The following is a 22,862-nucleotide window of genomic DNA, read 5'->3' as shown; positions in this document are numbered from 1 at the left end:
CCTTCTGTCCCTCTGTGCCCCCTCCTCCGTCCCCATATGCCTCCCCATCACCTCCCGTGCGACCCCCTGTCCCCTTGGCCTTCACTTTTACTTTCCCTGCTTTTGGGAGCACGAACAGTTAATGGGAGGAAATTTTGGGGGGGGGAGGAAGCAGTGGGGTTCATAAGAACAGGGGACTCCAAAGCTTTATTACTTCGGGCTTTGCACAAATAGGGTTGCGACCGTCAGAAAATAGTCATTTTTCGACTGGCCACGAGTGCTGTGAAACCAACGTGAAGAAAATGCAGAAAAGCCTTTTAGGATGTAACGCTTTGGTGCGAAGCGGTGGGTGATGTTTCCGCCCTCACGGCTCCTAGAAATCAAATGTTTTCTCCCCAGGGTTGCCTCAGCTAATCAATCTCTGCCGGGCACTGCTGCGCTCCGGCTCCGCCGTTACGTAGTTGGCCTTTGAGTTGTCCTGCTAAATTATTGTAGCCGTGAGGTTTTATTAGATTTTGTTTGTGTATTTTATACAACGAAAGGATGAGACCGGCCAAGCCTGTGAATAAAAGCAAATCTTCAGCTGAAGCGTAGAATCCGATGTAAAATTCCAGCACAAACTTCAGAATTGTATAGATTAACCTACCAAGCTTAAACTTTTGATGCTAATTTATTGCTTTATTTATAAACCTTGAATACTCCCGCTTTCTTTGTGCCATTAGAAATCTGCAAGCTTAAGCACAATTACTCCTAATTAAACCTATTAAAAGGAAATGTGCAGAACTTCAGAGTGGCAATCAGGGGTGACGCTAATGGGTTTTTTTAATGGTTTGTGGCTTTTGTAGGTAATAAAAAGTTTGATTGGGAAAAGACAGAATGCTTGGAGCTCTCTAGGGTTGTTGAATAATTTTTTAATTTTTTTTTGTGTGTGTGTCTGTGATCTAAAGGACTCAGTATTTGCAAGCTTAAGGCTCCAGTGCTGTTCCCGAAATCTGTCATAAATTTTTGGTAGTGGAACAGGCAGGAGGCAGAGATGTTGTGGCTAGGGTCAGTTTTCTCAGAGGAGACAGTGTTTCTGTAAAAACAAAAATTTCTCTTGTCTGCTCCCGAGGTCGCCTGTAAAACTGGGCAAACAAACAAACGAAAATCCCCCAAATTTCAAATATTCCAAAAAAGCCAAGTGTATTCCGACTAAAGCTGCAGATCCTGGTAGTTACTCTCATTTTCTGTGTGAGCACACGTTATTCACACACGGATGGCGATAATCTCTGATATATCTACCACTGCCTGTCCTTTAACTGCGCAAATCTGAGAAATCCCTGAGGAGTTGGATGAATTTTCTTCAAGCTTTGGCAGCTCTGGCTGTGGGGAGATGTACGATAAATGGTGCCATGGGTGCTTTGAGTAGAATTCTTGCAGCAATAACCTCGTGTGCCTTTCCATCCACCCTTTTCCCCGTGCCAGCAGAAGGAAAACGGGGCCGCGCCGTGACGGGGATGGGAAAACTCATCTGGGTGGAGTATTCTCCCCTAAAACGTTGGGGCAGGTTGAGCCTGGTTTCCTGGGCCGAGCAGGTTTCCTGGGCTGAGCAAGACCTGCAGCTCTGGCTGACAGCACTTTGAAGTGTTTGTGAAACTCCTGCGTAAGCAGGGCACCTTCTTTCCACAGCCAAATAGGTGACGGTGCCTCAGTTGATGATACCTGTAGATAACCCTTGAGGAGCAGTCTCCTCTTCTAATAGCGCACAGAAGAGCAGCCCTTTAATTTTTTTTTTTTTTTTTTTTAATTTTCTTAGGGAATTACCAGCTGGTCATTTTTTCCTCGAGTTGGAGTCAGACACAGACATTAATTTTTCCTGGCTGTTTGCTGCTTTCTGCCCTATTTCCCTTCTTTGTTTGCTGTTACTCCAAGCTGTGTCCCTGGGCATGGAATGGGCTGTGGCTGGGTGCACAGGAGTAAGGAAAGGTCAACGTGCAAACGGATTTATCCATTATCCCAGCAACTGCCTGAGTCACGGCTCTTTCTCGGCTTCTATCTTGCTTTTTGGGGAGGTGAAAAAAAACGTAGGGCTGAAATGTGCCAGTGGCAAATCGCTATTTGTCCCTCGCTGGTTTTGCTCGCTGTGCCAGAGCACAGCATTACGAGTTTAATAGGTGAGTAATTGGAAAAGCATTGTGGTTTCTTTGTTGTTTTTAACCTTTTTTGATTTGGCTTGGATTGGGCTGAGTTGTGGTTGTAACATACAGCTGTCACTTGTAACGTGTAATTGCTTGTCATTTTAGCGTTTTCTCTCTAAAGCTGCGTTGATGGATGTTTTGAGGGATAGAATAAAGTATTCCTTGCCCCACAAAAATGTATATACTGTTTTTACTAAAGATTCGGCACGCGTGATGCAAACTTGCAGCAAAAAAAGACCTGAAAAACGAGACTCGTCTTCCTGCCACAAGCATGAGTTTCGTTACCACAGCCACTGCGTTGCTGCATGCTGCGATTTCTTAAAAAATTACTTCTCAGTGATATATTAATGAAATGACTGATGGACTAAGGTAACAGGAATAGGAGAAACAATTTAGTGGGTAGTAGCAGATAGCAAATGTGAGCTGATGAAGTGGAGAAGTCGTTTGGGTTCTTTTCTGTTGGAGAGTTAAAAATCTGTCAGTTCTACTAACGGTAAAATGTGGACCAACAGGATTGTTACAGTGACGGTTCTTTCTCTTAGGAGCACACGTTCTTCCACCTCCGTCAAACCTGAAATACTCATTTATCCAAATCTGCACCCTGAACTGGACGTGGAACCCCCCAGAGAACGTCAGCAGTAGCTGTGACCTGGAATATTCCAGCGACATCGTGATTGATGAGGTCCCTCTGCAAAAAAGAGTAAGCACATCGCCTCTTTAAACACTGCTATGCTCCAGTAAAGGGCTTATTACAATAAAACTGTCCCTGTGTAAGCATATATGTGTATAGAAATGTATATAAATATCATTTTAATATAGCCTTTGATTCTTGTCATGGGATCAAAGCCCCAAAAATGAGTCATACCAGCGTGTGGGATCTTCAGATCAGAGAAATCTGTCTGTCGCTCTCTGATAACTGAGCTGCTACTGATAACACGGAAGCACCGTAACAATAATCATGTGAAAAAGACTTGTTTCGGTCCTTGCTTACACGGCGTTTCTAGGAAAAAAATAAAATATACGCAGGGCAGTCTACATCCCTAAGACTTCCATGTGAATTTGCAAAGGCTGATCTCCTTCACGTTGAGCTGCACGCTGACCTGGGTGTAGCTGTGATTTGGCAGCACAGTGTCTTTTGGAGGTAAACCCAGGTCTTAACATATCCCCACACTTACCCTGTCCCTGTGCTTAACGGTTATTCGTGGGGGGGTTGTGTTATGAAGCCAACGTGGAACACATTTGTTCCCCGGAACAGCAATTGTAAAACCTCCTTGTTTGGGGGTTTTGTTTTTATCCCTGTGTGAGATGGTTGGCAGCCCAGATGTGTCCCTTGCTGTGGATTAAGAACTGTTTGGTCAGGACTGAGGGCGGCATTGCCATGATACCAAAGGGACTGTAGGACAAATAATTTTACAGTTTATTGCCAGGAAGGTGATACACTATCAGTCCATAATTCCAAACGGTCAGAATTTGAAGCCTTGAGTACCCACCAACTGTGGGGTTGGCAGTGCTGCTGGTTTGGGCACGGTTAAAATGGACACAAAGCCTCTTGAAGCAGCTTTTGGCTGTTGAGCCCTGTCAGTTTTATGTCCGGTGGCTGCCATAGTCTTTCTGACAGCTCTAGGATATCCTGGGTTTGAGGTAAGGGCTGCAGATTTAATGGCTCAACACTGCTAAAAGGCTGATGTCTCATTTTTGACACCCCTTTCTCTAATGTCCTTCATCGGACCTTTTAGATGAGCCAGTCAAATTTGCTAACTCAGCAGAAACCTATTTACCCCTTCTGATGGGTTCATTAATAAATTAACAAGTCGAAAGGCCATGTGGTTAACAAGCTGAAGGAGTCTGTGGAAGGGTCTAACAGACCTGAAGGCCAGCAGCAGTGGAAGAGCCGTGGGACAGCAGTTTTGTGTGAGAGATGAACCAGACTGCATAGCATCGTGCTGCAGCTTTTTGCATTACAGCTGGGGAACACAATCTGTTCATTGCTATTTGATTTCCTTGCCCTTCTTTGGTCATAACAAAGACTTTTATTCTTTTTGGTCTTGTTTCCAGTTGAGTAAAAGGCACCCCCCTAGCCCAATAAAAGATGCTCAAAAAAGCATATGAGAAAAGCCTTTTTCTCACGCAAACATGTCTTCTCTTCTGAAACTGGAAGCTCATGGACTGCTTAGGCCTGATGTGGTGTCATTGTTTTTAATAAACACTTGTGGATTTGTTTTGATTTTTTTTTTTTCCTTTGCTCCTTAAATCCATGCAAACTCTTCTCGCTGCTTTTTGGTTACATCTTGAAATGTTCTTTCTTCTGTTTGTCACACGCTCGTGTGCACACACACAGAGAAAGGTGAGGATTACATCTTTAAACTCCTGTTTATATAGCTGAGGACTTACCATAGGACTGTTCTCCCCCACGTTATAGTTGTTCCTTGATCTCTGTGTGGCCATTGCTCATGTCTGGGGGTCACTGGAGTGGAACCAGTTTTCCGGTGGTGGGTTCTGGGGGCACCTGGTGAGGAGAAAGAAAAGCTACGTGATGCTGAGGCTTCCTGTGTTGCCAGACACTCATTTCATTTGGCTTCGGGTTTCAGTGGTTTTTAGGGGCCTTAATGTATTCTTACATCCAAGAAGGCCAACAGCATCCTGGCCTGTGTCAGGAGCAGCGTGGCCAGCAGGAGCAGGGCAGTGATGGTGCCTCTGGACTGGGCACTGGTGAGGCCTCACCTCCAGGGCTGGGTTCAGTTCTGGGCCCCTCACTCCAAGAAGGACATGGAGGTGCTGGAGCGTGTCCAGAGGAGAGCCACCAAGCTGGGGAGGGGTCTGGAGAACAAGTCCTACGAGGAGAGGCTGAGGGAACTGGGCATGTTGAGTTTGGAGAAGAGGAGGCTGAGGGGAGACTTCATTGCCCTCTCCAGCTCCCTGAAAGGAGGGTGGAGAGAGGTGGGGGTTGGCCTCTTCTCCCAAGGGAATCATGGCAGGAGCAGAGGAAATGGTCTGAAGTTGGGGCAGGGGAGGTTTCGATTAGATCTTGGGAAGAATGACTTTGCTGAGAGGGTGGTCAGGCACTGGAACAGCCTGCCCAGGGAGGTGGTGGAGTCACCATCCCTGGAGGTGTTTAAGAACTGTGTGGACATGGCACTTCAGGGCGTGCTCTAGTGCCCGAGATTGTTGGGTTGTGTCTGTTTGTGGGGTTTGGTTTTGTTTGTTGTTCTTTTTTTTTTTTATTATTTTTGTGGTTGGACTGGATGATCTCAAAGGTCCCTTCCAACCATGAAGATTCTGTGATTAATAGTAATTCCCATGTGTTCGGTGCGGCGTGCCAAACGTTCTGGTTTTCTTCCCCCTCCACCTAAACCCAGGAATGGAGCAAGAGTCGCTTCCGTGTGACGGAGATGTTCCTGAATGAGGAAATGCGGTTCAAAGTGAGAAGCGAATGCAAGAGCGGCAACGCCAGCGAGCCCAGCCGATGGGTGGAGACCTCCTTCCTGCCAACAGGTAACCCCTGGAGCGGCCGGACCCGGGGCACATCTCCACCTCAGCACCCAGAGAACCAGGCCTTGCTTTCTGTCCTGTTCTAACCAAATACCGTAGAGAAATCAGGAGAGATACCAGAGGTGAGGGCTAGTTCGATGGGTGGAGTTTAGACAGAGCGATTGTGCTACGGGTAAACACAACCAAATTCTTCCAACGCCTAAAACCTTATGGGCAAGCTCATAAAGTTTAAGTGCTCTTCCAAGACGACAATGTGATTCCTGTTATTTTTCTTGCCCCTGCCACGCTGTGAGATAAGACATAACTTGGGTTGTAGTAAGCCTTCTGACTCCATGACTAACGTCCAAGTCAGTTTATTTTGTATGTTTTTTTTCTGTATGAGCAGAAGTCCTTAAAATAGCCCTATGTTTGTAAATGTTAGAGGGATGAATCTAGCATATCTAACGATTTGTTGAATTCATAAGTGACTTAAATGACTATGGTAGGGCTCCCTCCTTTCCAGAAGAGGTGTCTGGGGTCTACAAAGCTGTGCACAGCAAAATAAATGGAGGAAAAAAATATTTTTTTTGTTTCTTGACATCCAGAAATAAGGGATCCATAGCAAAATTATTAGGAAGCATTCATATTATTCTGCTGGATGCTGGGAGCTAGGAGGTACAGCAAAGAACTTGCACCTCTTGCCTTGAGTAGTAAAAGTCTGTCTAACCCAGGAGCATGACTCAATGTGGATGAAAACGGCATGTGGACCAGAATCTGAGACCTTACCCAGGCTTGTCTGTGTGTCTGTCAGAAGGGTATTCCTGAAAATTAGGGAAGGAGATCATTAGGATAGCATGTGCTAAACAGGCTGGGGCTTTTAGAGGTCTGCTTGCAGGTAAAATATTTTCAAATACTTCCTGCAATAGGAAAACCAGTTTCATTTCCCTGTACTCTTTGACAGTTCCTACTTCAGGAGGAATTCAGCCTCAGAAGGAGAAGGTAGTTTGGGGTTTGCTATCAATAAAAATCTGGATTGTTGATAAAATGAACACGCATTTTATTTTCAGTTTGTGGAGATGTTGCTGCTTGTTACAGGGAAAAAATATCTAATATGCTGTAGTATGATAATACAGTATAAAGAACTTGTACCATACAAAAAGGCAAGATTGAATTTGAAAGGCTTTATTCTGTCACTGCTCCGCTTGGGAGATACGTTGATGTCTCTATTCACAATTGCTGTGTACTCATTTACAGAACTCATTACATTGTGTAATTTGGGTTTTCAATATGTTGAAGAAGTTGACTGTCTAGACGTACATGAGTGTCAATAAAAAATGCAACCAGTGTTGCTTTTGTCCATATTTAAGGCCTACAGGTATTTCCATATTCAGAATATTGAGAAACTAATGTTGCATCTCGAGAAGATAACAAATGCTCACTGTTTTTAACGTGGATGACTAACAATTATAACAAAGCTAAGTGCTATCCATATAATTGCTAGTTACTTTAAATCCTTTTTAAACTATCTGTAGTTGAGTAGAACAAGATATTTTCCTGTCTCAGCACCTTGAATTTAGCATCGGGTAACTCCAAGTAGTAAGGCAGACGTGGTGGAAAATGAGATTCACTGTTACGAGTGGCTTGTATTTAGAAGTTACTCTGAGATTTCAGCTGCTGCGAGTGATAAACAACTGGAATTCATCATTTGTGGTGCTGAGACAGGCAGCGAGGGCTGAGGTAACCCATCTTTGCCTTCCAGACAGTTATGTAAAAAGGGATGTTTTGCTTCTGGAATTTGGGGAGAAGACTTTGCTGGCGAAATAAATCTTAAGAGACCTTTCCAACTTGCCTTGCAGGTATTCCAGGTACTGCTGCTGTTGGTTTGAAATGTGTTTGGCACAATTTGGAGTACATGGATTGTTCGTGGCGTCCCGGGGAGAACGCAAGCAGTGATACCAATTACACCTTGTTCTACTGGTTTGTATGAACTTTTTATTCCCAACTCTACAGTGATTGAGCGCTAATCTTCAGCTTTACGTGACGCCTTTTGATTGTCTGCTCTTTCTGTTGCTCTGAATGTCTCGGGGCATTGCAACCAAGTAAGTGTTGGGTCCTGTCCAACAGAAAACTTCACTGCTGAAGTGTCAAAAGGTTGCTGTTGCTCCGTCTTTTTGGGGAAGTTGATGGAACCTTTATGTGAAATACTGACTACTTCTGTAGCCCGTTTTAAAACAACCACTACTGCTTTTCTAATTTTTTCTAATTGTGGATTCAAAGAGGGAAGAATTAAGACCTGAGCTAGACCAATATGGTATTTGCATTCTTTGGAGCCCAACAAACATAGGCTGTTTAAGTTGGAATCACTCACTAATGCAGGGGTCAGCTCTTAAATCATTGGGAAACGGTATGAAAGCATTAATAACATTTAGCAGTAGGGGTTTTTTTATATCTTCGATGTAATAAATAACTGATTCACCTTGAAGGTTGCGGAGAATATCTTTTTATCATCATCCCCACTTGCCAGCTGCCTGCCATAAATAGACTCTTGTTCCAAAGGAGCAGAGTTGTGGTGTGAGCAAACACTTGGCAGCAGGATCCGCACACGCCAAACTATGCATACTTCTGCGTGTCGATGGGGCTTGTGAAATGCCAGATTGCGTTAGCTTCTGCAGAAATATTGACGTTTTCTTTCTGAAAGCCCCTTGTTGTAGCTTTAAATCAGCTTTCTGTCTTATCTGAACTGACTAAATAAACGTTTTCCTCTTCGTCTCCAGTTGCAGTCTCGCAGGCAAACTGATTTAATGCCTTTGGACAGCAAACAGCAGGAAACTGGCTGCTTTAGTTAAGTGCAGGGACGACTGTTCTCTCTCTAAATTGCTACTCAAATATTTTATTTTATTTTATTTTTTATTACAAGAATAGTACCAATGAGACAGTGAAGATCTGAATTTCTGGAACAATGCTTTAAATTAGAGCTGTGTATTTTCAGTTTACCCTTTAGTGAAAAAATCATGTGTGGTGACAGCAAAGTGTTTTGGTTCATGCTGCTTAGAAAGAAAAAGACTTTTTTTTTTAGTTTTAAAGCTGAAAACTAAGGAAACACTTGACTTTCGGACCGAAAGTTACATTTTCCATAATGCTGGTGAATGGGGGTTTTTGTTTTGTTTTGTTTTCAGGAATGAATGGACAACTACCGGAAAAATTATGGTTCCGTTTTATATTCTTCTTCATTGATAGTTTCCTCTAAAAAAAACCCTCTCTTTTCATCCAAAGTGAACATGAATATGACATTAGCTTAGAACAAATGGATCCCATCAGCTCACAGTAATACTTGCAGAATGCCAGGCACACCAGAGCAGGTTGATGTATTGGCATGATGCTGTCTGCTCTGGACACCCCCCTCTTCATCAGCCCCATCAGGGTGTGGAGGGGAGAAGGAGGGATAAGAAAAGGGGTCTGGGCATGAAAACAGATGGTTTTAGTTTCTCCAGCCCCTGCCCAGGGAGGTGTGAAACAGGGGAGTGTCATTCTTCTTGTGCTCCTAAATGAAGCTCTGATTTGCTCCATATAGTTAAAAAAAAAAAAAAAAAAAAAATCAATTTCCCAATTTTCTATGGAGGAAAAGCTGCTGGCATGTTTTCACTGGAACTTGGGGAACAGCGAGGAGCAAGGAGAAGGTTGTTATAGCTTCTCTGTTATGGCAAGTAACAGGCAATAGGTAAAACTGGACCATCTCAAGCAAGAGCTGCGGTACCCGAGGCGTTGCTGAAGGAGACTGATCCTCTCATTCTGTCACAGGATTGAAATTCTGCTGACAGGAAGTGGTCCGAATTAGTTTGCTTACTAAATACTTTCTTTTTTTTTTTCCTTGAAATTGTTTTTTCCATGTGGAAAATGTGAACCAAAGCTGAAAGCAGCTGTTATCTTTGATGCCTGGGTATAAAGCAAACTTGCCTCTCTTTCTGCTACAAAAATAATGTTCTTTCTAAAGCTTGAGATAAATGAGAAGCTTCTTACTTTGCTTAGCTTAACTTTTACATGTGCTATAGCACCATTTTAATGCAAGATCAGTCTTTAGAATTTGTAATCAAAACAAATTTGCCTCTTGCTGTCCTATTCTTTTGAAGTGTAAAAAAAAAATAATATTTATTTCCTATAGGTTTGACGGTTTGAAAAACCCTGAGAAGTGCAACAACTATTCTATGGACCACAGAAGATGCATTTTCAGTCTTACCTTCCCCAAGGTCACCAATACTTACCCAACTATAAGTATTTTGGTTAAAGATGATTCTGAAGACATTAGGCCTACGTGTGCAAGTAAAAATCCTACCACCCTTGGTAAGTTTAACACCACGTTACAAAAAATATAAAGAAAGAAGTTTGCTAATGTGTCACTGTGTTTGAGAAGTTTGCAGCTTATAAGCTGTGGATGACACGATATGATTTGATGCTCTCTTATTGATCTTTGATTTAGGAATTACATAGACGGGGTTTGCTTTTTGAGGGTTGGATGTTTGGGGTTTGTTTGTTTATCATTTCCCACTCAATCTTACTCTCCCTCTCTGGTTGTTTTTATTCTTTCTTTAGTTTTTGGTGCTTTTTCCTCTTTCTGTTCCTAAACTGTTACAAGTGTAAAGTTATACAGTACAAGACTTGCAACTGCTTTTGTAACCAGTGAGATATAACTTTAAACTAATTCTTCCATTTTGCATTTCAGTAAGGCCTGCTACACCAAGAAGACTTACGCTGTCAAAGACTAATGATGAAATATATGTAGAGTGGAGTGAATCAGACACCTTCACAGAAAATTGTTTATTTTATGAAGTTGAATATCACAATGGTGATTTGGACACTGCTCAGATAATTCAAGTAATTTTTCATTACTTACAGTTAATGGATTTTTTTTTGTTCTATGTATCTTTTATAATTTGTGTTGCTATTCACAGTAACTCAAATATTTGCTGTTTAAAATTGAAAAATTATATGTGCTGCATGTGAATGGGTCTGGTGCACTAGCTGGTCTTCTGAATCCTTACCATCATTTGTTATGGCAAAGCAGTAGTGTGTAAGAACAGTCTGATAAAGAAGTATTTACTAAATTAAACAACACTTATCACGAAATACCCTGCAATACATGTACCTGTTTGCTTCTCAGTGGTACAGGACTTTGATCTTTCGGTATTGGGTTTTCCTGTTGTTGACCTGCACTTGGTCAGATGATTCCCTTGTTCTTGAATGACGGGACTTGATTACTGGAAAGCCAAATAAGCTGCTGGTGCACACAGGAAGGCAGAATGTTATACAGAAAAGGAAGGGGATAAAAAGACTGAGGATGCAGGGCAAGAAAAAGGTGTGCACTGATAGATACACTGATTTTAATGTACAGATAAAAGCACTGACTTCAGTGTCTGGATGTACTGTGCCTGGATCTGCACAGCCAGACTGACTGGCCTGTTTGATCAGAATGGGAAATGGCATGAGAAATTTAAAAGTAAGAAGGTGGTCTTTTCCTGTGGGGCACAGTTAGCTGTTTGTCCTACCTCAAATTTAGCAAACTCAGATAATGTCAGCATACCTCAGAAAACTGGCATTTTGAATCAATAATATTAGAAGTTTTGATTCCAGCCAGTTGTAGCTGCATGCCTCTGTAGAGGCATCACAGCAGACTGTTGTGTGGTCAGTGTTGGATCAGTGTTGCTGCCCTGCCAGAGAGAGGGGAAGGCAGCAAAAAAAAAAAAAAAAAAAAAGGCACTGTTCCAGACACTGAGTCTGAGTTTAATCATTGATGCCAAGTGCTGTGTGATAGATGTAGCAGTGAATAAGATTAAGTCTTTGCCTTGGAATCTCTTTTTAGGCAGTCTTTGCCTGTTAAATGCTACTGTGTCCTTTTTTAGGAAACTTAGTATTTACAAAAAGATCTTCCATCCAAATATTCAGAATGCATTGACTGCACAACGAAAAGGGGCTGGTAAATGACTGAGAACGTGCTGGTAATTGAATAAAGCAAGTTACCTTTTCTTTTTACCTTAGGTTGAAAATAATTACATGACAATTCCTAGCGTTGATCCTAACAGCAAATACACCTTCAAAGTGAGAGCAAACCCAAAGCCTGAGTGTTACAGCAGCAAGCTCTTCAGTGACTGGAGTGAAGAGCAGAGTATTGGTGAGAATGATTGTGCCTGCAATTTGTTGCACTTTATTCTTCATCTATAAGCTAAGACCTTCTGTCTGCTAAGCAAATGGGACTTGAAGATTATCTCCCTATGTATCTATGTAATTTCAGGTGAAAAGAGGGCAAGGGAGCTCTAGTCTTTCAGCAGTGCCATCAGTGACTGCCTGCACTGCTGTACATGCTGGTGGGGTCACCACTGCTCACCACTGTGCAATAACACCACCTTTCCAGGGCTGTCAGTTCTTCAGCCCTGAGCCTTCCTGGTGGTAGTTTTCTTGCCAAATGTATCTACGTTATAATATCATGCTTTGAAAAAATGAGCCCTTGCCTACAAACGTGCTAGTGTATTTGAAAAACATTCTGTCTGTGAACAAATTAGAGAATTAATTAACTTGTCGTCATTATTCCTAAAAAGCCTCTCAAAACATCCCCACGTTTCTGCAATTTTTCAGGTGAGAAGACGGACTCTACCTTCTATTTGGTTTTAATCATCACCATTCCATTAATAGTAGCAGTATCTACGATAATTCTGCTAGTTTATCTGAAAAGGTAAATGACGTGTTTACAACCCGCTAATTCTGATTGATCTTTGACTTGCGGTATAATTCATGTCTCTTCCAGGCAATCATCCATGATGGGGCATGTTTCAATAGCAGCTGCTTTATCCGTAACACACTTTGTATAACAAAAGTGGCAGCACCATCCTGCCTCAGTCATTAGAATTAGGTTTATAGACCACAGACACACTCTGGTTGCACTTGGGTAACGTTCCTTATGTCCGCTTACAGGTTCTTGTTGCACAGCTATTGCATCCCCTCTCTCCTTAGGCAATGAAGTCCAAACTCAAAATTAAGCTTACGTAGTTTATTTTACAATATTTTTTTTTAAAAGTCTCCTTTTGTTGCTGTCTTTGCCAATGCTGAGAGTTATTTAGCATGTCTGTGTGAATGTTCCCATTTGCTTGTGGTTTGGGGAGTAAAAAGTGAGAATTGGGCTACAGTTGCAGATAATGAAAGCTGGCCAGTAATGTCAAAGCAAATTTTCTCAACCACACCCAAGTATGACATTGAAATGGTGATTTTTAAATAAATAAATCTTTCATCTAAAACTTTTCTTTTTAATTTTCTGAAGGCTGAAGATATTAATTCTTCCGCCGATTCCAGACCCTAGAGAAATTCTGAAGCGCATGTTTGGAGAGCAGAATGAGGACTCCCAGGTTAGTGAGAAGCTTTTGGGACAACGAATCCATTGAATCGGAATCTATAGGCTTCCAATTTTCTTTTTCCTAATATCTATGTCTGTCTTAAAACCAACTATATATAAGTATGTCGTATGAAGATTAAGTAGTTACAATAGTAAGAGTTGTTCAGAAACAATTACCTAAACCTGAGAGGGCTTTTTCTTTTTCCTCAAATTGCATATACTTTTGTAGGCATATTAGTAGAATTGCATTATTCTGTTATTTCACAGACTGCTAGTCCTTTTAAATGTTTTTTGGGTTGGTTTAGGGGTTGGGGTTTTTGGGTCGGGGTTTTTTGGTTGTTGGGTGGGTTTTTGTTTTTGTTTTGTTTTCAGCTTCATTAAACTACTTCTCCTGAACATCCAGGTCTTCCTCTGCTAGTTGCTCATATTTACGATGCTGAAAAAGCTATTCATGTTTGACTTCCAGCAATTAATATTATTAGCACTTCCACATTTATCACAGTCAGTTAGCTATGAAGTAAAACAGGACACTTAGTTTTGTTCTTTTGCCAACAAGAAGCTAACTAGAGCTGCTTCACACTTTGGTTGATGAAAGACTTGCTATGGGCCCTTATTGCAGGAAAAATAAACATAATACTGATTTATGGAAACTGTTATTTCTAAACAAATCCAACTCACCAGCTCTTTATAAAAGTCCAAAGGGAAGTACACTGAGGAGCCCTAATTGAAACCTGCACCCAAGGCAATGTGTGGTGTTCCCTGAACACAGTCCTTGTATGGAAGGGACCTTCTGACTCTCTGTGGCATCTCAAAATTGATGCCACTTGTGAAACATTTGGAGAGGATGATGATTATCTGGATGTCTGGTGCTGCATATGTGTTGGATGTTCTCAGTGGAACAGGAGTTGCAGGAATTGCTGACTTCTTGAAAAGAAGTCTCCTTTTGTGACTTAGCAATTGCAAAAGGAGTCCAAAATCCAGTGTTCCCTTTTTCCACAGGAGTTTTCTGAGTTCATCTAAGTTCCCTTTTTCCACAGGAGTTTTCTGAGTTTACCTAATAAACCAGAACTATGTGGAAAGCATGGATCTGGCCTCTTAGTTTACTACCTTATGGTATATATTTCAGCATGTATTGGTTATTATGGGACTAAGATGGGACTCTTGGCCGTGAGGATCATAAGTATGGTAGCTGTTAGACTTTGGTGTGCTTTGACCTGTGCTTTGTTCCTCCCCTTAGTAATGCTACGTTCTTGCCTCTGGGTATTATCCTGATCTTCTCCGTGCACTCAGGTTCTCAATGAAAACTCTACTGTGTATATCCTCACTTCTCCATCCTCCTGCCTGAGCTTCACCCATTAGCTCTAGTTGGAAGCACTCTTAAGATGGGGGCCAACCTTCAGTTCTTCTTTGTCTCCAGAGAGGACGACTATTCTGTCAACCAAGCCTAACTCTGGCCCTAATAAGCACAATTTGTTGCCCAGCTACCTTGGTTTTTTCACCATAATACAGGCTTTATGTTGTGAAATGGATCTGTCTTATTGGGCTGAAGAAGCAATGCTTGCCGTGAAGAAGCACCGCTAAAAATGTTGTTCTTCTCTTTCAGAACTGTGCAAAGGATGACTCTATGAACGCTTACGACAGGTTAGCTAAGGAAGAAGAAATTAATTCTCTAATTTTAACGGAAACTCCAGTCTGTGCTAATCCTGAGAAAGAAACCCCATAAACTCTGCTTTACCAGTCAAAAGATGAGGACACTTTCATTCCTGCTCCTGTACCGTGTAGATGTGAAGAGGCCTGCAAGACAGTCACCAACTCTGACCTGACTGAGTCCCTTCTGAGCCTTACTTCTGTGATGCTCAGAAGATACTTCACTAGCAGTGGTCATTCCTCCATCTCTGCTAGAAATACTCATCTTGGATCATTCAAGAGGAGCGTGTAGATACCTCTCCTCTGACTGCACTGCAGCATCTCTCGTCCTGGCTCCAGCCAGCTCTGCCCTATTACTTGTGTTTGTGCCTCACCTTAGACCGTTAAATGGGTTTTTTTGGAGCAAGCACTGGGACTTCTCTGAAGCATTTGGCTGGATTTTGCAGCAGGTGAGAGGAGGCTCATTTACAGTAGATGGGCCGTTATTGACGCTACGTGGAGCTACTGCCAGAGCATGGACCTTCGAGGGTGGCCTCTTGTGTTTGCTCTGGGGCAGGGTGCTTTTCAGAGGGCATTGATGGACTGACCTTCTTATGCTTCTGTTTGATGTGTGTGTCACCTGTGGCCTGGTTAAACCCCATATGACCTTCTTATGCTTCTGTTTGATGTGTGTCACCTGTGGCCTGGCTAAACCCCATAAAAGAGGGTTGTTTGTTTTTTTTAAAAAATGTGTATGAAAAGCCTTTCAGCATCCCAGCTGGTATTCAGACTAGTGATAGAAAAGGCTTAGGTTTTTATCCTTTCAAGTGCCTCTTCTCAGATGCCTTGCATTAATTGTACTTTGTTTAAAATGATAAATAGATTATTATTTTTTTTTTACCTGTGTTGTGCAGTGGCAGATAACTGTATTGAATCTCACCAAACTGTGATGCTACTTTTGGCCATATTGGCCTGAAACCACCTTGATTTTTGGAAGCTGAGTCATCCTGAGTCTGTCCAGCAAAGTCACCGGGATGGATGCATGAGTCTAAGGAGCTGTGGTCAAATCGATTAGCAAGTGCTAAGCCACTGAAACCAAATAAATTCAAAGGCTTCAAGACCCATCCATACTGCTGAGCTGATGGATTTGGGGGAGGAGGGCATGACAACCTTGGCCTGCTTTCTAAGGGAAAAGCTTATTCCTTCTACAGTGATGGGCTGTGATTTGAGCTTCCCCTCTACGAGCTTAGCAATGTAAAAAGCAAGGTGCTGATTTGAGTTTTCATTTTTTAAATTCTTTTTTTTTTTTTTTTTTGGATAAATAATTACTTGATCTGTTCACGCACAAGGGTGTAAACAGCAGCAGCTTGATCGTGCTGGAGGCAGAAAGTAGTGTAACGGGGATGCATGCAAGCTGGTTGTGGTTAGTGTTCAGGGACTTCTTGCTCCTCCCAGCTACGTGGAGACATGTTCATCCTTGATGTAGTCAGTCTTGGCAGACTGAGAAGAGATCTCCTCAAAAGTTTGCTAGGAGCAAACTCTATAGCCACTAACCTTCTTAAAGTTCAGCCCTGTCCTCAGACTCTGTTCCGTCAACGAAATGCTACATTTTCTAGAAGATACTGTTCTGTGAGGAGTAGAAGTGGGAGCGCTTGCTTTTTAGCTACAAATTTACATCCTTTACCCTGTTATGTATCCCCTCCCCCTCAATAAATCCCATTCTTCCTCAAGTCCCCACTGAGCCTCTCAAATACAGAGTTTTCTTCACATCTCTTATCTACCTCTCATTACTGGTGGTAGAAAGGGAAGGAGAAATGTAGCAGAACTAGCAGACCCCGTATTAGCTTAAATCTTTCACTTAAAATCAGGTTAAAAAAAAAAAACCCATAATAAAAATTGGTTCATGAGACAAAAGAAGAATAAAGCCTCAGGGATTTCAGTGAGATAAAACAGAACTCAGGTTATACCAAGTCAGCTGGCAGCACTACCTGATATTCCAGAGGTAAAGGACTAGCATGGGGAAAAGGGTAATTAAACTCCTGTGCCAACTTCATCCCCGCTCCCCTGCAACATTTATGTCATGACAGTGATATAAATATTTCTCAAATCTACCTCATCTACAATGTTGCTCATCGTACACCACTAGAGAAATAGAAATGTATGATTTCAACATAATATTCAGTGTAATATCACGTATTGTGGCTTCCAGTACAGCAACCTGGGAAGACGATCCTCAGTACTTTACCCTAAATTCTTATGACTTTTGTTTTGGTGTTTATGCTAAAACCAAAGCTTATTTGTTTGAAAAGCAAGCAAACAAAACAATCGTAAAACCAAAGGAGTGGGACAAACAGATGGAAGGTGTTAGGCCAAAAAGAAGACTTAAATGTAGAGGACAGTTTAGATCACTATATGGAAATGTTTTGGGGTAATTCTTTGTTTCCTGAATAACAGTAATTGACACACGTCCAAATGGATGGATTTATTGAGCCTGTGTTTTGTCATGTAAAGTAAGCGTCTGAGTATATTTTGAGTGTCTTTTTTATGGTTGGGGGGGGTTTTAGCTTGAAATTTTCCAAGTTTTGCTATCGTTTGTTTGTTCTTCATTGCATTTACTTGATCTGTAAGTTTGTTTAAAGACTGAATAAATACGTTTGAACGTTTTTCAATATAACTGGATGGCATTTCATTCTTGGGTTGAGAAGCTAAACTGAGACAGAAGAGGTGGCAGTGGTTTTATGAGAAACCTTGTTTGAGTTGTGGCAGAACCCAGAGAAGAAAAACCGAGTGTTGCTTTGCCCTCTTCCCTGTCAAAAGTGAACTCGACCCAGGCAATCAGTGCCAGTTTTGGGCTGAGGTAGTGAAATGGAGATGGAGCTGGGTGCGAGACGAGTGCTCTTACCCTTTGTGTGCCCAGTGCCATGCTCCTGTTCTCATCACGAGGAGAGGTTCAGGTTGGATATCAGGAAAAATTTTTACTCTGAAAGGGTTATTCAGTATTGGAATGGGCTGCCCAGGGCAGTGGTTGAGGCACCATCCCTGGAGGTGCCCATTCAAAAGACAGGTAGACATAGAGCTTAGAGACATGGTTTAGTGATGGTTTTTATCAGAGTTAGGGTGATGGTTGGACTAGATGATCTTAAAGGTCCCTTCCAACCTAGACAATTCTATGATTCTATCATGCTGTAGACAGTAAGTTCTCAAACTGGAGATTGCTGCAGCCCCATCAAACCTAGCTCCAATATTTTATGTCTTTGTTGGCTGCTGAGGTGGTTGAAAATGCCATGTTGCTATACCGATGAAAGCCATTAACTAGTTGCTTAGACCCGAATGTGTTCAAGTGCCAAATAAACACATTTAGCAGGGGCTTCTTTGTAAGATTGGGAGAAAGCATCCTTTGTTCCCTTCAGGTCAGTGAGCAGAAGGTTCAAAATGAAGGCATAAACTGTGAGGTTAAAAAGCAAGTCCATTTGGATTTTTCTTTTCCAATTCTACGGTTTTTGTGGCAGTCATGATTTTAATCACTCCCCATAAGCGACCTTTTCCTATTTTAATACGTTAACTCATTTAAGTTTTCTGTGTTTGGCATGCTAGGAAAACTAAGCACTTCTTTTTTTTTTTTACCTGTGAATTTTAATTTATTTGCATTAAGGAATGCCATTACATAGTTGGGTAGCTTTAAAGGAGTTGATAGATGAATAAACAGAATTGTAACCATGGTGTTTCAACGCTCACTGGGCAGAACTATTCAGATTGGATATTTCCATTCACCGGAAAGTATGTAATAAGCTGAGTTCTGAACTGGAACCTCAAATATTCAGAATTTCCCCTGGAAGGGAAAGACTGATTTATTTTTTCGTTTAAAAAAAAAAAAAAAGAAATTTTCAGTTTTGGGGGGTTTTCCCCTCACCCGAGCGAGAGTGGGAGGCAGGTGAGTGGAAAGCCTGGAGTGGTCAGGGCGCTGCAGAGACCTCTCTCCCTTCATCTCATCTCAGCTCTGCAGGGACAGGAACAGGCATGGTGGGGCTGGGAGGAGCAGATCTGCCAGGGTTGTTGGAGGTTCATCAAGACGGCTCCCAAATACTGCAGTTTCACTCAATATTTGCCAAAAAAAACCCAACGTTTTATGGTAACAAGCCCCACGGGTTGTTGCATTGCCAGCTGGAGAAAGGTAGCTTCTAGGTAGCACTTAAAACCCAAATGCAAAACCAGATTAAAATCCCTCTGGTTGGATGATGTTGAATCGTGGTGAAAGGAGGAGATTTGCCATCACTGTGATGTAACTGAATCCACGCTGTCACCACAGCAAAGCGATGTGGGTTTGGGTGGGAGGCACGGGGGAGAGACACATTTTCTTTCAGGTCCGGAAATTCTGCCTCAGGTTTGTAGCATGTAAGAGCCTGAAAGCTTGTTGATGACTTTTGGGGCTTTTTTTTTTTTTTCCTCTCTCTTTTCTCCAACTCTGTTGATTAGGTTAATGAAATCCTTTCTTTTTTGGTAGGCCTTGTGGTGTTTATCACTAAAGTAGCCCTTCTACAGCTGTACTGGGATCATTGCCAAGTAGACTTCTGAAGGTAATAACTCAGCAGGAGAAGACAATCACTGCTGTCACCGCAAAGCTGTAAAACAGCCAGTGTATTCTAGTAAAACTCCCTGCTCCTTGTTTTGCTTTTGCCAAAGTACTGCAATTATTGTGATGACTCTTGCACAAGGCATCTACAAAGAGATGCTTTCCAGTTAACCAGTATTTCCAGTAATTATGCCCTTAGCTTACTGCATTGAAGTTTTCCACTATTTAATTTGGCTCAAACTGCTATAATGGACTTGGCTAAGAGCACGAGGAGATCGAGAGCTTAGTGAGAAGAAGGTTTTGTTAAGCTCAGACACTGTCACTTTTTGGAACCTTAGGAGCAGCTTGAGCATGGAGTTAAGCTAATGTCTTGCTTTGGAAGTACAGCTGGCCCTTCATCATCTATTTAAGAAAATACACCAAACAACTGAATATGGGCTTCATGCTTGGAAGAAATTGGTGTGTGCAATGGGGCACGTTTCCTAGTGATCTAATGAAAGATCAATTAGATCCCATGCTATCAGCAATTGCTCTCTCAGAGCTCTCTACACACGTGCAGTGTAATTCTGTAAAGTCTGAAATACCAGAAATGAGGCGTTTTTAAGACACTCAGCTATGTCATTGCCATTGCTGCGTCTGGACCTGTTTTAATGCAGCAAGTTGAAATAAAATTCACTGATTTTGTGACAATGGCGGTGAGAGCACTAAAATTAGCTTGTGTCTATCTGTTCTGCCTGTTGGAGCCTTTCTGCCTCCTGCACTTCAAAGCCTTTTAGTGTCACTAGTTTCCTTCCTTCACAGAAAATGTCAGTGTAGAAACTTCAGAAATGCCAGTCAGGTACTCTTTAAAAGGTACGAAACTGCTCAGTCCTTCAAATGTCAAAGTCAGCTACAGGGGAAGTTATACAGGGTATGGCTAGTTAGTTTTAACTTTATATCCTATTGTGTTCTAGCAGAATATTCAGCTGTAGATAACCCTGGCTAGCTTGGCAGGTACTCAGGCAGAGCCTTTCGTTGGCATTTTTCCACTGCTGATTTTCAGAGTGCTTTTATTGCATACAAGACTCTGTGACTTGTTTTCCTAGGAGAAATATAAGGTAGAAAAGCTGACAACATCTCAGAGAGGGGGAATCTGCCTTTCTGTACGTGGGACTTCAGGGCTGTGTTTGAGCTTGGATTGCAGCGAAAATCCTGCAGCCTTGTAAACACTGGGCTGTTTTTATTAGGCTACACACCTAATAAAACATTATTTTCTTTGTTGTTTCTGGGTTTTATGTAAAATGGTATTGATCATCCCTTTATTAGAGCTTAGGCAGGGCTGGGAGAGTTGTCAGGGCACTGCCTGCCCCACGTTCTCCTGCTGAGCAGCGCCAGGACAGCGTGCTCTTGGTGGAGGTTTGTCCAACTGGTAAAAAAAAAATCTCTTATTAAAGAGTCTCCCCAACGTTCTGTCGCACTGCTGTATTCTGCTTAATTACAGCACTCCCCCAGTAACTGACCTAAATTGAATTTGCTGCCAATTAAGTTACCTTCTCCTCCTTCCTCCCCGTGTTTAGCATCTGGTTTGTGCTCTGATCACGCTGCCTTCAGTTCCATCTCTGTTCTTCGTTTATTAGCAAAAAAAAAAAAAAAAAAAAAAAAAAAGAAAAAAGCACCCCCTAAGTTATGTTTTCTAAATCATTCATCATTCTTGATGGTCTTATCTGGAGCTGTGTTGCTATCTTAGCCAGACTGCATCATCCCCGAGCCAGCAGAACAATTACCTTATTTGTCTCTCAGTCCTCTTGTCCCCAAGTTCATCCAGAAGGAGTAGCTGCTGCTTGCTGTGCCCACGGGTTGTTACACAGCTGCTCCTCAGCTGGTGGCTTTCTGTGATCCTTCAGCTTTTTAGCAACGCTGCTGCCCCGACGGTCACTCCTTCCTGCAAAATTGATTTCTCCTGCCTAAGAGGAAAGCTTTTAACAATTTTATTGAATTGCACTGTTGTCGCTTAGGTTGCTGTGCCGTTTGGAACATGGTTGTGATTTTTTTTTATGTACTCTAATTGAGTCCCTGGACATCTTTCTAACCATTCCTCCTTTGGTACATTCCATGGAATACCTTCTTTCATGGGATCAAATTGTTTAAGATGCTGAAAAAAGCTGCTAACCTGACAGATTCCTGCAAAACAGCAGCACTCGGTGCCTGTCCTGCGGGGTGGTCAAGTGCTCCTTTAAGAGGTTTGGTTTTTTTTCAGCTGCATATCCATCTCAGTGATTAACTGTTGTATTTCCTCAAGCTGATTAGAAGGGTGTTGCCTCTCGGGTGTTGGGCCTATCAAAAAGGGAAACTGGATTGGTTTGGCACAGGCTGTTCTTGGTGGCTGGTAAACAACACTAAGAAGAGGGGAAAAAAAAAAATTGTTTACTTTCTTCCAGAATTACTCTGGGGATAAAAGTTGGACGATTGGACCAATAATTGCTTGGATGCTTCCTTTCTGAAGACAAACACGATGTCGGTCCTTCAGTTTTTAAGGACTTTGTTTGCTACAGGCCTCGAAGAAAACTGCCCCCGGTTCAGGCTGCATCGGTATTTAGATCATTAACTGCTGCAGGATTAATTAGGTCCTGCCCACCTGAATCATGGAACCATGGCATTGTCAGAGTTGGAAGGGACCTCCAGAGATCATCTAGTCCAACCCCCCTGAAGACATCCACTTTATCTGGATGTGCTCCAGCCTTTTTGTCGGGATGTAAGTTTATTTGCTTGTTAAAGTCAATTTCCTCTGGTTAGAAATAATCCTTTTTTTGGAAAGACTAAAACAAAAGGAAAATGGACTGCACCCAGCGCCGTTACAGCCAGCATGGTTGGATCTCTCCTCATGTCATGAGCCTGCACGTCTTCTTCCTTGAGCTCACAGGGTATCTAAAGGCTCTTTTCCTTGCTCTTTTGGCCACTGTTAATCCAATGGCATCCTGGCCTGTGTCAGGAGCAGCGTGGCCAGCAGGAGCAGGGCAGTGATGGTGCCTCTGGACTGGGCACTGGTGAGGCCTCACCTCGAGGGCTGGGTTCAGTTCTGGGCCCCTCACCACAAGAAGGACATGGAGGGGCTGGAGCGTGTCCAGAGGAGAGCCACCAAGCTGGGGAGGGGTCTGGAGAACAAGTCCTACGAGGAGAGGCTGAGGGAACTGGGCATGTTGAGTTTGGAGAAGAGGAGGCTGAGGGGAGACCTCATTGCCCTCTACAGCTCCCTGAAAGGAGGGTGGAGAGAGGTGGGGGTTGGCCTCTTCTCCCAAGGGAATCATGACAGGAGCAGAGGAAATGGTCTGAAGTTGGGGCAGGGGAGGTTTCGATTAGATCTTGGGAAGAATGACTTTGCTGAGAGGGTGGTCAGGCACTGGAACAGCCTGCCCAGGGAGGTGGTGGAGTCACCATCCCTGGAGGGATTTAAGAACTGTGTGGACATGGCTCTTAAGGGCATGCTCTAGTGCCTGAGATTGTTGGATTGTGTCTGTTTGTGGGTTGCTTTTTGGTTTTTTTTTGTTTGTTTTGGTTTGGTTTTTTGTGTGGTTGGACTCGATGATCTCAAAGGTCCCTTCCAACCATAAACATTCTGTAATCAGGACTCAGTTTAGCCTGTTGCTTCCAGGCCCTTGGTCACGCTGGGAAGAGTGTGGTTTGGTGCCAC

General features: G+C 42.6%; 1 protein-coding gene across 1 annotated transcript; it reads left to right on the top strand.

Moving 5' to 3' along the window:
* Positions 1-2,697: 2,697 nt before the first annotated feature.
* IL13RA1 (interleukin 13 receptor, alpha 1) lies at positions 2,698-15,280 on the top strand. The gene is made up of 9 exons (XM_014955383.1): positions 2,698-2,856; positions 5,513-5,648; positions 7,481-7,601; positions 9,784-9,962; positions 10,342-10,493; positions 11,655-11,787; positions 12,249-12,345; positions 12,928-13,012; positions 14,603-15,280. Exons 2-9 carry the CDS (start codon positions 5,546-5,548, stop codon positions 14,720-14,722), a joined length of 990 nt encoding a protein of 329 aa, XP_014810869.1. The 5' UTR covers positions 2,698-2,856; positions 5,513-5,545; the 3' UTR covers positions 14,723-15,280.
* Positions 15,281-22,862: the final 7,582 nt, after the last annotated feature.

The sequence above is a fragment of the Calidris pugnax genome, unplaced genomic scaffold, assembly GCF_001431845.1.
Source record: "Calidris pugnax isolate Ruff unplaced genomic scaffold, ASM143184v1 scaffold38, whole genome shotgun sequence".
NCBI classification, from domain to species: domain Eukaryota; kingdom Metazoa; phylum Chordata; class Aves; order Charadriiformes; family Scolopacidae; genus Calidris; species Calidris pugnax.
This window is presented reverse-complemented; position numbering and strand designations above follow the sequence as displayed.